Here is an 18,045-nt window from a genome sequence, read left to right on the forward strand (position 1 = left end):
ACTAAAAAAGAAAAGCAAGAGTCCCCACCTCAGCCCACCCCAACCCCAGCATCAACCTCAATCTCAATCTCATTGCCATTCTCCAAACTCTTAATGGTTTCTGCTTTTAGATTTCTGGTGGTGATCTCCACGTTTCCAAAATAACATGTTATCTTATTATTTCTGGGTATATCATCTTAGGCCCTATCTACCTAACTTTTCCTAACAGAAATGAAGATTTAACTCAAATACACACTGGTCTTACCTCCTCCCTAACCTCCTAACAGAGATACCTCTCTATACTCAGCCCTGCACTGCTCTATCCTCTGTACACCCAGACCATTTTGTCCTGTTAACCACAGAGAGTATCTTCTGACTGTCAGTTCCCAAAATGAGAACCTTAGTACCCCACCCTTCTCTACACCCTGCTCCTGCTCCTACCCCTTTCTACCTATTGATGTTTACCCTGTGCATTAAAAAAATTAGTCATACTTACATTTTCTTTTATAGTTATAGTTCTTCTTCGACTTGTTTATAAGGTGAATCTAAAAGCAGAAAACCAATAGGCAGCATTTCTGTGACTATGTGAATATTGTTGCCTGTAATCTTGTGGAGGGCTTGATTATGCTTCCTGCTCTGGGTCATTTGGACAACATTCAGATTTCAGATTTAAATGGGATCTCCTGTTTGAGACACCACTAGTAGCTCAAAATCAATCCATTTTAGGTACATCACACTTGCATCAGGCCTTTCCTGGACATTTTCTCCCTTGAAGATCCTAGTTATAATTTTAACTTTATATTTTAGATGGAAATAATTTAACCATAATTTTTTTTTTTCTTTGCATTCTGTCACCCTCTAACAACCTTAAGGGCTTCCAAGTTCCTAGTCATGCTTTCGATTGTATTGAACCCTATTTTTCCCTCCAGTCTTCCTACTGCAGTCAGGATGGGTTTCTTCCTAGCCTCAACACTGCTGCCATTCTGGGACCTCTCCTGCTTATCTGAGTTGGAGCCACTTTTCTTTGGGTCCCACACAGTGAGGTGTCCTTGGCTCCCACATCTTTCTCAGGATAATTAAATAACTCACCTTGCTGAACTCCCACAGTACTCCATTTGCCTAATAGGGTAGCACTTTATGTTGTTATTTCCTTATCCTCCAGGGAAGGACTGTCTTATTCATCCTTGAAATGGTAACTGACATACAGCTGGGCCCTCACCTCAATAAACACTATTCAAATTAAATAAAAACACTGAGCGCATGGCAAGGCACAGTGGCTCACACCTGTAATCCCGGCACTTTGAGAGGCTGAGGCCGGAAGATTGCTTGAGCCTAGGAGTTCAAGACCAGCCTGGGCAACATAGTGAGACACTGTCTCTACAAAAAATAAAAATAAAATTTTAGCCAGGTGTGGTGATATGTGTCTGTGATCCTAGTTACTTGGGAAGCTGAGGTAGGAGGATTGCTTGAGCCTGGGAGGTAAAGGTGGCAGTGAGCTGTGATCACGCCACTGCACTTCAGCCTGGGTGACAGAGTGAGACCATGTCTCCAGAAAAAAAAAAAAAAAAAAAAAAAAAAAATTGAGCACATTATTACAATTTAATATCTTGATTGAAGGGAAGAGCCGAGTCGTCGGTTTCACTCATATTAAAGAGGAAATAGGTACTGTTATGTTGATGGGAAATGAGAGGAGGAATTAAATGTAGGAAATATAATAACAAAGAACCAACTTACAAAAAACTAAAACAACCTATATCAGACTCACTTTATAATCTGTATGTCTGTGTTGACTTATCCTCTTGGAATGTGAGGAATATTCTTTATTAATTTTACTTACTGGGTTGCCAGATATAATACAGGAAGCCCAGTTATCTGAATTTCAGATAAACAACAAATAACTTTTTAGTATATGTACCAAATATTGCATGGGGCATATTTATACTAAAATACTATTTATTGTCTATCTGAAATTCAAATTTCACCCAGTGTTCTGCCTTTTTATTTGCTAAATCTGGGCACTCTTCACCGGGCATCTTCTCAGGGCACTAAACTGTCAAATGCCAACCGATGTGGGGCTGCTCATAGAATATGACCTAATGACAATGGGAGATGACATTTGCTGGCAATGAGAGAAATGAATAAAATGTTGTATACTTGTTTTTAGGAGCTGTTCTCAAAGCTTACCACCTTTTTAGTGTGGGGTTAGGTCTTCAACTTCAATTTTGTCTTCATCTTTGTCTTAAGGTCAAAGGAAGATATTAGAGATCTCTTTGGTAGGGCATAATGTATCCTTTTAGATTGATGTTTGTGGGCCATTTGTTTTACAGGGGGTTAGTCCAGGAAGTACAAGACAATGTCATTAGGTGGATAGAGTTTCATTTAAATTAAAAAAAAAAAATCTATTGTTAGGTTTAAATGAGTCACTGCTTCATTAAGCATCAACGCTAGATAACACATATTGAATGAATGTTTCCCATAGGCCAAGCTCTGTCCAAAGCATTTCACATGTATTCGCATTTTATGCTCACAAACTGCCTCTGACTGACTGATTTTTATTTTCTTGATTTTACGGATGAGGGGACTGAGAAGCAGAGATGATGAACTTCCCCAAGGTCACGCCACTGGTAAGTGGGAGAAACAAGCTAAAATTCAGGCCGTCTTACTGCAGAGTACTCAAAATCAAAATAAACCAAATTTCATCTCCAGTTCTGACAACTCACCCAAAACCAAAACACTATTTAAAAATATAAAATTTTAATAACACCCCACATAAATTTCCAACTACTTTACCTAAGTTTCTAACTGAAGTTTTAAATGAGTGTGTTTTTTAATTTATTAGAAAGTGGATTGAAGAGAAAGCATTGGAAAATGAAGGAAGGCGTTTCAGTTAAACCCCAAATAACTGTTAAACTGAGCTATAAAACGGCTCCTTCTAGCTCCATTTGTCCTCAGACCATAAGTGCTATTTCTGATTGCCCTTCATTGTCATTTCCAGGGAGAAATCACACCAGCACAGTGGCAGGCCTTCCAATCTGGAGCACGGTCCACACAGCTTCCGAATTGGTGTTCAGTGTACAATGCACCGGAGTGCGGAAAATGCGCAGGGCATTGCCAATTATAGATGCTCGGAGTAATTCAGTGTATTCAGAGAACATGGGGAAAAAAGCAAAACCAGCCTGATTGTGGGGCGAATTCAGCAGGGAGTAAATCTGATTCGCATCAGTTCTGCGGCCCGGAGTTGGCGAGCACGGCACCACCCAGGCATTGCTGCACTCTGCCCGCAGCGGGCTGTTAACTGCGGGTCCAGGTGCGGGCCCTGGACCTGGGGAGGGTGCTGGGTGCGCTGGAGCATGCTCGCGTCGGGAGCCGCAGCTGCTAGTGGGAGGCCGGGGCCACACACGCTCCTCCCCGGTACCTCCTCCAGCATCGCCCGGGGAGAAGAGGGTCGGGGACAAAAGGCCGCGCGGAGCGGACTCGGGACACAGCCGGCGCGCAGCCCACCCGCCCGCCGCCTGCCAGAGCTGCTCGGCCCGCAGCCACGGGGACCGCCGCCGGTCAGAGGCTCGCAGTGCTGGCGGCGAGAAGCAGTCGGGTTTGGAGCGCTTGGGTCGTGTTGGTGCGCGGTGGAACGCGCCCAGGGACCCCGGTTCCCGCGAGCGGCTCCGCGCCGCGCCTGGGTGAGGAGGGGTCCCGGGGGCGAGGCGGGAGTGGGAGGAAGGGCACAGTAGCCGCGCTGGAGGCCAGGATCCCGGAGCGGCGACCGGCTGGGGTGGGCTAGCTGAGCCGCACCCGCTCTGCTGGCCGGTCCTGGGCTCACAGTCCCTGCAGCCCTCGGAAACGGCGCTAGGATCCCCGCGGGGAGCGGGGGAGGGTGCCCGGATTCGACACCAGTTCTTCCAAACCTTTTCCCAAAAGGAAAGGAAGCAACTCTAAGAGCTCAGAGCGAGTGGGGAGAATCAGGTCAGGGGAACAGGGAACACACGGAGTTTTCTTTTCTTTTCTTTTTTTGGTGGAGTCTCACTTTGTCACCAGGCTGGAGTGCAGAGGCGCGATCTCGGCTCACTGCAATCTCTGTCTCCTGGGTTCAAGCGATTCTACTGCCTCAGCCTCCGGAGTAGCTGGGACTACTGGCGCGCCCTATCACGCTCGGCTAATTTTTTTGTATTTTTAGTGGAGACGGGGTTTAGCCGTGTTAGCCAGGATGGTCTCGATCTCCTGACCTCGTGATTCGCCCGCCTCTGCCTCTCAAAGTGTTGGGATTACAGGCTTGAGCCACCACGCGCACTCCGGAGTTTTCTTATCTGTAGCTCTCATACAGGGACACTCTCTCTCTCTCTCTCTCTCTCTCTCTCTCTCTCTCTCTCACACACACACACACACACACACACACACACACACCCCACTACACACCTCTTACTCTGCCTCCTCTCTCTCTCTCCCCGCCGCCCCCCCTGCCCCCCGCTCTCTCTCTCATTCTCCTTTTGAAGAGTATTGCGTCTTTTGGAGCCCAGTTATGAGTGACTGCTGTAGGAACAAAACAAAGCACGCTTTGTTCTGCCTGGAGCATCCTTCTGCTGGCCAGGTAAGATCACAGCTGTTTCACCAAGTCAAGGGAGAGGCTCATTTTCAAAACATTAAGCAAAATCAGAAAACAGGGAACACTGTCTTCCTCCTCATCTCTTGGAGCTTGTAAGAGAAATTTCTGTCACCGAAAACGAAAAGTTCGGGCTTTTATTCATGCCTGTGGTTCTTGGGATTGCTGCAGGGGTGATGAGGGAGGAGGAGAGATGCCTATGGCTCCTAAATGGCAGCTTGCCACCTTTAAAAGGCACACGGATTCAGATTTGGGAGGGATGTGTTAACAAATCAGGCTTGCACAATTTCCTTTGATCCAAATGAGAATGCTGAGCTGGGAGACTGGTATATGGGTAGCAGCTGGAAAATGTATCCCCTGAGGTGTTGGCAATCCCAAGAGGCTCAGCACCAAACCTTGAGCTTACATTGAATTCAGAGATCTGAGCATTAAGCACTGGCCTGATCAAGAAGAAGCAGATGGCCTTCTGGTCATGAGGCACTGGTGAGCTTCCATCACCCAGGCGGATTCCCTCACAGAGGAATTCTGCTGGCCCTGCAGAAAGCCCTGAGACAGCCCACCACCTTGGCATTTTCCAGCAGGCCTGCTTCAGCTCCTTGCACTTGGGCACTGAAAGGGCTTTCCCCTCCCCAGATATTTGTGCAGCAGAAGCTGCTGCTGGCCATGTGGTGATGTCTCAATATCTTTCTTCATTGAACTGCGCCCTTCATACCCCAGGCTGGCACCATAGTCTGTCACTACCTGTACAGCCAGCGAGACTGAAGGAGTCGCAGCGTTAGGAGTGTTGTGAATCTGGTTTGGCCACTCATTTTACAGTTGAGAAATCCCTTCTGAGGTGTGGAAGGGCCTGCTTAGCACTGCAGGACTTTTCCCTCAAACAGAGCCTGGCACAGCTGGGTCCTCATTTCCTCTGCATTGCATCTCTGTGCCCTTTGCACTTTTGTCGCCAGGAACATACATGGGCCTAAACACATTCCCTCACCCTCACCTTTACACATGAATACGATTTTCCACCCTCTTTGAAGCTCTGTCAGCACAGAACATTAAGAAAAGTACTAACTAGGTACCTGAGCAGCTAGAGTGGGAGCACCTGGGAAGGTCAGTTTAGGAGTCCCCTTTATCTTCCTTTTCCTGATACCCAAGAAGATGGCTCTTTTCTGGAAAGGAAGGCGGTTATTGGATTATTTACACTCTGATTCCTCTTAAGCCTAATTTTTTTTTCAAGATCCATGATAATAAGCCTGACTGATGTCTCAAGACGTTGAGAAATTTCCATAAAATAAAAGCATTGAAGAGAAAGCACTGAGTGAAGAGAAATTGAAGGGGAACATTTAATTCTAAAATCATATTGTTCCAGAATATGATTCTGGGTTCTTACTGCCTTTCTTTATGACGCTAGTCACCTGTTAGACACATTATGTGCCCTCAGTGTCATTTTGCTCAATTTTATGGGCGTGACTCATAACACTTATAGAAACACGCTAATACATACAAATATGTAGGGTTTTTGTTGTTAAAGAAACTTGGCAGTTGAGGAGAAGTAAACAGTCTATTGTAAGAGTAGATGCTCATTGAATTAAGTGGGCTAGTTGATTCCTAGTAGAAATTGTATTCATTCCTTCATTTCAAAAAAAATATTTTTTGATCAGATCCTAAGTGCCATGTGCTGAGTACAGAGCAGTTGGTAAGATACATATGCTCTGTGCTCTCATGGTGCTCACATTCTAGAATTGAGGGATGAACAACATGAATTTATATAGTGAGAAGAAAAGCAAGCAGAGTGCTGCAGAATAGTGGGGTGTGTGTGTGTGTGTGTGTGTGTGTGTGTGTGTGTGCGAGTATGTGTGTGTTGGACATATGGGAGGTGCCCAGTTTCTTGGATTGGATTGTGAGGAGAGACCTCTGCAAGAAGGCCTTGAGATGAAACCTCAGGAAGATGGGCAGACATTCCTGTAGAGGGAACCACAAGCACTAAACGTGCTGGTCCTGGGAACAGGTGTGATGTGTTGGAGGCACTGTTGAAAGGCCATTGTGGCTGGAGTTAGGTGAGGGAGAAGGAGAGTTGGAGGAGTGAGCTTTAGGGGCCGGAGCCAGATCAGGAAGAGCCTCATAGGCCAAGGGAAACATTTGGATTTTACTCTAAGTACAAAGAGAAGCCAAAAGAGAGTTTGAAGCAGGGGTGTGACATAATTGATTTACATTATAAAGAGATGACTCTGGGTGCTGTGTGGAGAGTGGATTATAGGGGAAGGAGAGGGGACAGGAGGACAGCGGCAAGTTTACTGATGGAGGGTGGTAACAGTAGATGGGCATAGGCTATTTTTTATACTTACAGTGGGAAGTTAATGTTTCTCTGTCTCAAATTTCCCATCTACAAAATGGGAATGACATTGCTATACCTGGTCCACTTGTAAAAGCTAATAAACAAATGAATATGCCCTGAAGTGTAGTGTAACACATTATTACCATTATTATTTGCTAATATTGTATTACTTTGAATTCCCTGTGCTTTATTTTAAAATTTGTTTTAATAAATTTCGATGTCTTATTATATTCTTTTCAATAAACCTAATTTATTATACATAAAAGTATTTTTCTCTGTTCAGAGAATTGGAAACTCTTAACTGAGAGTTATCAATAAAAACAAGTCATCCCAGAATGTAGGGAAATTATTGCTAAAATAATAGCTGGCTTAATTTCAAAAGTTGAATATGCTCAGATGAAAATTCAAAAATGGAATAATTAAAGCTGGGAATGGGAAAAAAATATTTTGGACCGATTTGCCTTTGTCCTGGCTATGGCCATGCAGATATCTGTGAGTGCAAAGATTTGTAGATAACTGAAAATATCTGTATGGCAGCAGAATTTCTGGAGAAGGCTTGGACCAGAGTTGAGTAGGGTTGTTTCCCTTAGTGAAGCATTCCTCAGAAGAAGCTCTTGAATTTTCTCTCGTTGATAACTAAGTTTTAGAGAGTCAGGAAGTTTTAAAGTTGTTTATCAACTAGGATAGCGATGTTTTTCACAGAGACAGGACAACCAACTGCCACAATGAGGCAACTCTGTTTCTCTTTCCTGACTCACTTTGATGTGCAAGTCACTAGAAGGAGATATGCCTGCTTAAAGGAAACCAAGCCCTTCCTCGTTTATATTGTGGGCAGTGGAAATGTCAGTTCATGACTTAATAGTCCCTAGGTCATGTTAACTTGCCAGATCCCCTTAATTATTTATTGGTCAGTGTGTCTGAATTTCAGCTCGAAGTGGCTAGTCTGGTGATTCGAATTGCAGACAAAATGTGATAGTAATTCTGGGAGCTGTATGATTTATCTCTTGCCATATCTACCACCATATTTCTCTTAGGACTCGGGAGTGGGGGTGTTTGGGTATCTTAAAGGGAGAAGTTACATCTCTCCTTGAAGCCAGAAATCTATTTGTTTCACTCATGTTTTGAAATGTTGAATTAGTTGCTCCTTTAAAAATCAGTGGAAATTACATACAAATGTAATTTTCCAGCTTTTCTTGGAAACAATCAGATCATCTAGTGACATGGAGCTGCCATTCCTACATGGAAGCAATTAACTGGAATAGAGTGGTAGTTGCCTTCTTTGGATGATCCAGCTTGCCACAGTCCACGCCAGTCCTTATGCTATTGCATGGACCTGTTTGATTCATTTAAATTACCTGTCTGGCCCTTGTAGACTTTTGATTTTTAACTTCAGGTTTAGGGCAATCAAGTGCGGCCTGTCTGTTGCACTTTCACCCTCATCTAATGCAGGAATCTATATTCCAGTACCCCTGCTGGTAGTCCCCAGACCTGTACTTTAACTGCTCCTCTGATAAAGAAGATAATGCTAATTGTTGAAAAGCTCCTGTTGATGGAGCTGTACAGTCTGTGCCCACATAGAACATGTTTAGGACCCTTGCACAGGACTGTGGCTGTCACATGCCATCTTGGTTTTCCCCATTAAAAGTAAATATTCCTCATTCCTTCAACAGCTCCTCATGTGACTTGCTGCCTTGTTCCCTCATCATTCTGGTTATTTTTGGGTTATTGTCCCTTGGCCTGAACCTTTATTTCTTAAAATCCTTAAAGCCCCACCAATTCAATAAGATGTGGTCTAACTGGTGCAGAATGCAGTGGGAGGGTGGCCTCCCTTTCTCTATGATGTTATACTTTTGTCATGCAACTGAAGATGTCTTTAGATTTTTCTTGGCCAATCTATTGTGTTTTTAAATTTACTTTCAGGGCTTATTTTCCAGTTAGATTGTTCCTGACAGTTTACAGGAGAACTGTTCGATGTACAGCTTGAGAGCAATTGTTTTCAGCTGAGGATGATTTCTGCCCCCACTCCAGGGGACATTTGGCAATGTCTGGAGACGTAATATTTAGTTGCCACAACTGGGATGTGCTATTGGTATCTAGTGGGTAGAGGCCAGGGATGCTGCTAAACACCCTGCAAGGCACAGGACAGCCCCACAACCGAGACTTATCAGCCCTAAGTGTCAATAATGCTGAGCTTAAGAATCCCTACTTTATAGTCAAAGTCTAGGTTCAGATCCTGGTTTAGCTACTTCCTATCCTTGTGAACTTGGGCATGTTATTCAACCTCTTTGTCTTCATTTTCTCATCTGTATGTTGAAGAACTCTGAGGACTAAATGACTTCATTTATGTGAAATGCTTAGAAGGGTACCTGTCACAGAGTAAGTCATCATTATTAATAACTGCCATACAAACACGATCTTATTTTTCTACCACATTTTATTCATTTTGGTGTGTACATATGACGTCAGATAAGTGGGTGGGTAAAGTTTGAGGGAAAGCACTTCATTTCTAATCTTGCCTATGGGATGGGCACTGATGCATTTGGATGTTTTAGGGAGCTAACAGCTCTTCTCAGAACTGCCTTCCCTCTATGGCCTTCATTATCATTTTTCCAGCTTCTTTTAGTATTTTCCTCTGTATTGGGGCATATATGTCAGTTTAATACTGCATCTTCCTGGAGAACATGGACACTGAGTTCCTTTAGCAGGAGAGGATCTGTGCCTGTTGCTTGTACATCCTGTTTCCGGTGTGCCTCAGGCTCCTCCACACTGCAGTCACTGTGGCTTGCACCTGCACAACAGACTCCGGGGGCTGAGGAGCAATTGGTAGACTTCAGATAATAATAATAGCATTCCTCCAAGGGCTCACATCCCCATAGCAACCTCACTATCAGGGTTCCCCTTTGACAGATGAGGAGAGAAAAGCAGAAAGTAGGTAAGAACTTAACTGCGGCTACCAAACTAGTAAGTAGCAGATTCAAGATTCAAACCTTGGCAGCCAGAAACTGGAGCTAGATTTCTAAACCACTTTATTATTCTGACACAGGTAAGTTTTCTCAAGAAGTATACCCATGGCCTTAACCTGACCATCATGTAGCCATTTATGCATACAACACTCAAGAGATCCAGTTACTCTTACTATTGTGAGTAATATTGCATACATGGGGTGTATGTATTTGTGTATATATATGTTTATTATTCTTTCACTGTGTTTCACTTTTTAAGGGCAGGGGTTGATTGTGACTTTCATTTTTCATGATGCAAGGAGCTCTGATCCTTTAAGGAGAAGCCACAGTTACTCTAGAAAAATCATTCTTCTGAAGCTTTAAACTCGTTGTAAGACTATAGAGAATATAATAGCTGAGGTCATAGTGCCAGGTTGGCCTATCTAGGCAGGCAGGTTGGGGGACTGAGTCTGAGAGTAAGATCAGGAACTTTCAGTATAACAGCAAGCTGCACAGTGATCTTAGACACCTTTTACCTTTTATGACCATTAAGCCATATAGAACACCAAACATTTGGACATTTGCACATGGGATGCAGATTAGTTCCCATTTCCAAAATTGTGAGTAGAATCAACTAAGTATATGGTTACTTGCAGGTTTTCAGTACAGTACTTGTACTTATAAATGGCTGTGTTATTAAACTACTTCCACAATAGGGAACTGTTTCTTATTTTGCTCTTTTGACCCTACTTCTTTTTGTAGGTTGTGAAATGATTATGCAAGAGTTGTGGCTACTCTCCCCAAAATAAGAGGCTTTTGACACTTCTGCAGAAGTCACTTGAGTGCTACACATTTGAGATAACGTCCAGGTTAAGTTTTGATTCCATTAGCCAATATGGTGGAGAGAAAATAATAGAGTAGATACTATCTTTTCTCTTTCTTGGTTTCAAATTAGCAAGTATTGAGTAGGACATTTTTTGCAGATACTTTTAAAGAGAATCATATATCTTAGATAAAGATGGGACCTGAGAGTTCAACCACACTCATCCCTTTTTCAGCATCCCTGGCAGGGAGTTATTTAGCAGTGTCTGAGTTCTCATGACAGGGAACTCCACACTGTGAGGTAGACATCACAAATTACTTAATTATCAAAATGTTCTTCCTTTTATTTCTCATGCATCTGCCTCCCTAGAATGAAATATTTCTTCCTTATTAAACAAGAATAGAGTTGCCCCAGCATTTTCTTAGATCAGGGTTTCTCAACCTCAGCATTATTGAAATTTTGAGATTCCTCTATGTTGTAGGGCTGTCCTGTGCACTGCAGGATGCTTAACGGCATCCCTAACTGCTACTCACTAGATGCCAGTAGCAGCCCCCTCCTGGTTGTGGCAACCAAAAATATCTCCAGACATTAATAAGTGTCTTCTTGGGGGGCAAAACTGCTTTAGATGAGAGACACTGTTGTAATGTTCTAGCTGCATTCTCCAGCCTTCATCCTATTGTAAAATATCCAAAGAAGATTTTATCTTCTTCAGCAATCATTTGGTCTAATAATGGGTCCGTTTTGAGGTATTTAAGCCACTTTCTTTGACTTTAGTTGAAACTGAATTGGGCTATTATTTGCTCTTTGTCTCATTCGGTTACTTTATATGCTCCATATTTGTTTTCTATTGCTGCTATAAAAATTTTCCGCAAATTAATCACTTAAAGCAACACAATTTATTATCTCATGGTTCTGAAAGTCAGAAGTCTGACATGGCCTTAATAGACTAAAATAAAAGGTTGAGTGAAACTTCAGAGGTCAGCAAGGCTGTGTTGCTTTCTTGAGGCTCTAGAGGTCTCCTTACCTTTCCAAGATTCTAGAGGCCATCCACATGTCATAGCTCATGCTGGCTTCCTTCATTTTCAAAGCCTGCCATGGTAGGTTAAGTTCTCACATCACATCATTTGGACCTCTTCTTCTGCCATCCTCTTATACTTTTAAGGACTCTTGTGATTACATTGGGCCAGATAATCCATGATAATCTCCCTATTTTAAGGTCAACTGATTAACATTAATTCCATCTGCATCTTAATTCTTTTTTGCTATGGAATGTAACATATTCGCATGTTCTGGGGTTTAGAATATGGACATTTGGGTGGGAGTGCATTGTTCAGCCTGTCACATGTCCCCATTCCAAAGGTCAATCAGGAAGAATTTGGAGAGTACTGATACTTAACAAATGAGCATTTTCTTTTCTGACTCTTTACCAATAACACAAGAGTTAAGGCCTGCCTGCCCTAATCTCTTGCCAGGACTGGGTTTTACTTGGATGGTTTATTTGTCAGCTCTTCACGGAGATTCCAGACTTGAGATTGGACATTTTACCTGTTGTTTTGGTTTGTCTTTTGTTTTGAAAAGGGAAATGATGCCTGATGAGAATTTAACAGTGACAAATAGGGGAAATAAGGATTTGTGGCAGTTATGGTTGTGTATGGAGACTGCAACTGAGATCTGAAGAACAGGTAGGGAACTGTGGTTTCAGTGGGAGAAATGAAGTCTACGGGAGAGAGCAGAAAGGTGGAATCCATTTAAATGGAATGTATTATCTGAGTGCTCATTGAAAGTCTTCTTGATTGCCAGGATGATATTTTATCTAGTGGTCAAGGTGCCAAATTGAAGATAATTATTTTCAGGCCTTACTATTTGAAGAAAATTATTGATTTTTAAAGTGAACATTCCCATTGATTTAGAATGTTGGACAAGAGAAAAGTAGGAAAAGCTTGAAAAAATTACCTTTAGTTTCTAACTATACAAGACTCTCCAAAGAAGATAAACTTGGCAAACATTTGTTATTTTTTGTATTTGTTTTTCTTCCTCCTCATCCCCCTCCTCTTCTTATTCTTCTTTCTCTTCCTCCTCCTCCTCCTCCCTCTTCTTCTTTTTCATGTATCTGGGATCATGGATAATTTTCTTAATTCTCTACATGGCGTTTTACTTGATATTAAACATAAACACTCTTCATGATCATACAAATGCTTTTTAAATGTCCTTTAAAAATTATTTATTAGTAAACAAACATTTTATACTAAAAAATGGGGAAAACACCCATAAGTTCATAACCCCTTTTTATATATGTTTTACTATGAAGTTTTAAATGGTAATTTTATATATATTTTTTCAATTAAAATTGCATTGTAAATAGTTAATTTTGTGACTATCATGTCAATAACTGAATAAAAATCCCATTGATTATATCGTCTGATATTTGTAGGGTTTTCATTGTAAGTATATATATGTGTATGTGTTAGCTCTTACAGAGTTGGAATAAACATTGCAGGTCATCAAGGTTTCAGAGTTTTATTTTCCTGTGTATAAGATATTTTTGTGCTAATCCCAGGGATTTAATTAAAAGGTCAGTTAAGGGTGTGGACAATTTAAGTCTTGCCAAATTGCCTTCCTGAAATCAGTGTTTCCACTTACAAGTCCACTGGCATTGCTGACTTGTTTTGGTAAACTTTGCAGTCTTAAAACGTAAGTCCTGTGTTCCTAGATTTCTGGCCTACTAGTTATTGATCTGTTTGACCAGTTACATGTTTCTCAAAGAAAATTTTGACCGGATGCGGTGGCTCACGCCTGTAATCCCAGCACTTTGAGAGGTAGAGGTGAGTGGATCACCTGAGGTCAGGAGTTCATGAGCCGCCTGGCCAACATAGAGAAACCCCGTCTCTACTAAAAATACAAAAATTAGCCAGGCATGGTGGCAGGTGTCCGTAATCCCAACTACTCAGAAGGCTGAGGCAGGAGAATCCCTTGAACCTGGAAGGCGGAAGTTGCAGTGAGCTGAGGTGGTGCTATTGCATTCCAGCCTAGCTGACAGAGTGAGACTCCATCTCCAAAAAAAAAAAAAAAAAAAAAAGGAAAAAAATTTTGTATTTTTGTATTGACCAGTGATTGTGGTTATGGTAATAGATTTTCATGCAATGTGATGATGAAGACTGCTGTACCAAGGGTTTTAGTGTAGTCCCTTTGGATTCTCTAGTTCTAAAAGAATGTCTAAAGTTATCATTAGGCTTTTCAGGGTCCTAGTTCTTAAATATAAAAACATTTCTAGCTAACTGATATCCCATGGTTGAGAAAAAGGCACTTACCTGTGTAAAGAGAACTTTAAAAGTGAAAAGACTTTTTGTGAATTATTCCTGTGTGTTCATATTCAGAAGTCTCTCTGTGATTATTACATGTTAATATGGTTCCTGGCTCATAACTCCCGCAGCCCTTGCTAGAGTCTTTTGTTATAATATTGGAGTGTTTTGGGCCTCAGGAGCAGATCTCAGAAAGCAGAATCTTTCTCTCTGACCTTTTCCTGCCTTCCTTTCACCTGCCCAAGGCAGGACTCTAACCTGATTGTAGGTTATGAGACCCTCATTCCAGGAAGGGTCCTCTTACCCTGGAGGATGGAAGGCTGCACAGAGAGACCAAGGATAATCTGAACGGACAGGCCTTGCTGGGTTTCCCCTGTGAGTCTATTAGCATTAGAGCTTACCCTTATTGTCCAGTCATATTTCCACACAGCTGTTCATACTTTGTTGAACCTATGCATAAAAATAGACAGTTTCCCCTGTATCTTTGGGTTTTCATTCTGAAGGCTCCTTGTGAATACATATTAGATAAATAATCTGCCTTTTACAAGTTGAGTTTTCAGTGAACCTTCAGAGGTCCAAGGGCAATGCCACCCGTGGCCCCCTTGACCCCTGCAGTGTGCATGTATTCAAGCCTAGAAATGCGTCTGGAAAAAAATCTGTTAGCAAGTCATTATTTGTGAAGAGACAACTCAATTTACCTTTTCCTGTTATGTTTGGAGTTTTGAAATCATCTATTAACTTTATAATAAAATTAAATATAATACTGAAATAAGATAAAATAAAATCAACCAAAATTATAAATAATCTTATAGAGTTACACTATATATACTTTTTTTTCTGATCAAAAGAAAGATGTTGAATAAGGAAATACAGTCCCTCTGCAAGTAGTTTAAGAAGTTTTGACCGGGCGTGGCGGCTCACGCCTGTAATCACAGCACTTTGGGAGGCCGAGGAGAGCAGATCATGTGGTCAGGAGATCGAGCCCATCCTGGCCAACATGGTGAAACCCCGTCTCTACTAAAAATACAAAAATTAGCCGGGCATAGTGGTGGGCGCCTGTAGTCCCAGCTACTCTGGAGGCTGAGGCAGGAGAATTGCTTGAACCCAGGAGGTGGAAGTTGCAGTGAGCCGAGATCACACCACTGAACTCCAGCCTGGTGACAGAGTGAGACTCCGTCAAAAAAAAAAAAAAAAAAAAAATGTTTAGAGCTTCAGCAACACATTTCCCAGTGGCCCGTATGGGTGTTTCTAGCCTGTACAATAGGAGCTGCCCTTGCACGAAAGCCCCATCTCTTTGAAATCTTTCTGTCTAAATTTCTGTTGCTCTCTCGGAACTTGCACCATATCATTTAAGAATTATAAAATGCCCCTGTAATTTGCTTTCTTCCTGTATTATATTATTAATATATGCTAGTTTTGTCTCTGAAACACAATTGTAAACTCTCTGAGAGTAGGGATTGTGTCACATTCTCTGGTACTTACCACAATTGTTGCCATAGCAGAGGGCATATAGTATTTGCTTAAGAAATACCCTTTGATTGAATGACTGCAGATCTGACATTCAGGATAGGCCATGCTGTGCTGCAGTGAGGCAGTAACAGCTTCACCTGGAAATTTCAGTGCCTTAACACAGCAAAGGTTTATTTCCTATTTGTGAAAGATCATTTGAATTGGCAGGGGCTCTTCTGTGTTTAGTGACTAGGCATCCAGGCTCCTTTCACTTCAAGACTGCACTATGTCAGCACGTGATTTCTAAGTTTGCTGTGTCAGGGAAAGTAAGGCATGAAGGAGATACAGTGACTCTGTTTCAGACCCACTTCTGTTCAAATTTCTGTTTCTCAGGAATGAGTCCCACGGGCCCAGCCCAACCACAGGGGCAGTTAAGAAATGTAGGGACGCACATAGATGTTCAGGGGCACTCATTGTCTGTGCCACACATCTATATTATATCTGCCCACAAAATAGCTATACTAACGAGTGCTTCATTAGTGTCCGTGGGACACCGGATCATTAAACTTGGCGCAGTTTGTATTACTAACCAGATGTGCTAGATTTATTCACTCAGCAGGCATTTATTGAGTGCCTCTGTATACCAGGTACTATTCTAGGTCTTGGGAATACAGCAGGGGGAAAAAATCATAAAAAATCCTGCCACTCACGGAACTAAGTTTTTAGTGGAAGGTGATACACAGCTAACAAATAACATACAAAGCGTGTTTGTTGGTGATAAATATTGGAGAAAAATTAAGTAGGGAGGGAAATAGGGAATGTATTGGTGTGAAGAAGGAGGTTAGATTGCAATTTTAAATCGATTGATCCAGGAAAGTGTCACTGAGAAAGTATCGCTGGAACAAAAACCCGGAAGTGAGAGGACCAGTCATTTGGGTGTCAGAGCAAAGAGGATTCCCACAAAAAGGAAGATATTCAAAGCCCTCAAGGTGGGGATGGGGGGTGGGTGTGGAGTACTTGGCATGTTTGGTGAATGGCAAGGAAGCAAGTGTGATTGCAGCAAGTGTCCAAGAGGGGATAGTGGAAGGATTGGGAGTGTGTTCAGTAAAGGCTATATAGAGCCTTATATGCTATTTTGGGTGAATGGCTTCTGCCCTGTAACATATGACACCATTTGGGGGTTTTGTGCAGAAGGGTGACACAATCACTCTGGCTGCTGTGTTGGGGATAGATTATAGGGTCAAGGGCAAAAGCAAGGAGACCTGTTAGAGGTGATGGCAAATTTTAGATGAGAGATGGTGGTGGCTTGGACCTTTTCTATCCCCCACAAAAGTTGAAGGGCCAAATTTTAGAGGGGAAAATGGGTGCACAAATGCAAGATAGTTTTTGCTAATAAGATGTTAGCATACAGCCTAATTGTAATATAATTTATTATTACCACGCATCTCATATTCTGTTGTTTCATTTGCTGATTCAACAAGCATCTATGCAATACTACTTCTTGCCAGGCCCTCTATTAGGCACTGGGACAACAAATAAGACCTGACATCTGCTTTTTGGAAACTTGTATCATAGTAGGATTATAGAAATTACCAAGAATATAACATCATATTAACACCCAAAACAACCACCGCAGCAGAAATATAATCACTGTATAATTAAATGATGGCAATAGCCAAAATTTATCAACTGTTTACTATGTGCTAGACATACCTATGGATGTTATTATGAAGATGATAGATGGTTGTTATCTTTGTTATATTTTGTTGGCTATTTTTATTGCTGACTATACTGTTATAAAGTTAGAAAACTAGTGACCAAAAACTTAATCTAACTGTCTGAAAGTATTATTTCTGTGCTCTACAATCCAATGTAATCCTTGGTAATGTAGGTAATGGTAATCCTACATTACCAAGGATTTTACTATTCTAGTGCCAATCTAAAACCCAGCCCAGAAAATACACGTTTTATTTTTTCCAAGTGTTACTAGTACCTCAGCCTCTCTTGATTTGTCAGCCTATTTAAGGCCTCTTCATTGCATGTTTTTTTTTTCTTTTAATCATCTGCTTTAAAGAAGACTAAGCTGAAACTGCTGCTCAGCTCCCAAGATGGTGCCACCCAAATTGTGTGTGCTCTTCTGCCTCTGCGGCTGCCTTGCTATGGTTCATCCTTTTGACTGGCAATACCTAAATCCTGTTGCCCATATGAAATCATCAGGTAAGAGGTATATTTGTTCAAGGTCTTGAGCAACTGATCTGTTGCCATACTTCAAGTGGGCCCCAAGAAGTTGCACATCTGCACATCTAAAAAAGTCCTATTTAAATGCTTATGGAGATCCTGCATTCTGCTGGAGTCGGGGAGAGGTTCTCACTTTTTCCTTATTTCAATGGAAATTGAAGAAGCGCCTGTGTTCTTCAGTGTCAGGACTGCAGGACAGAACCAGGATGGGATATTTTAAGATACACTGGAAGCTCAGCTTGCAATCACCAAGGAGAACCTCCTTAATGCCACCCCTTTTCTCTCCAACTGCCCTAACATATGCCCACACAAGCATAGTAATGAAACGGCTCTGGAGTCCACTCCAAGGCAGTCTCAAAACGTGCTTCCATGAGGCGGAGAAGAAGCAGGTGTCTTGT

At 42.0% G+C, this 18,045-nt stretch overlaps 1 protein-coding gene across 3 annotated transcripts in view; it reads left to right on the forward strand.

The window, feature by feature from the left end:
* The first annotated feature begins 3,389 nt into the window (after positions 1–3,389).
* Positions 3,390–18,045, forward strand: part of PLA2G7 (phospholipase A2 group VII) — a 32,573-nt gene continuing 17,917 nt past the window's right edge. The window contains exons 1-2 of one of the 3 annotated variants that reach the window (XM_065543939.2): positions 3,390–4,561; positions 17,484–17,626. In XM_065543939.2, the coding sequence (XP_065400011.1) occupies positions 17,518–17,626 (109 nt within the window). In that variant the 5' untranslated portion in view covers positions 3,390–4,561; positions 17,484–17,517. The remainder of the gene's footprint in view (positions 4,562–17,483; positions 17,627–18,045) is intronic. The other 2 variants (XM_005552801.4, XM_005552803.4) reach the window with 2 other exon arrangements.

Source organism: Macaca fascicularis, chromosome 4 (genome assembly GCF_037993035.2).
Source record: "Macaca fascicularis isolate 582-1 chromosome 4, T2T-MFA8v1.1".
Lineage (NCBI taxonomy): Eukaryota > Metazoa > Chordata > Mammalia > Primates > Cercopithecidae > Macaca > Macaca fascicularis.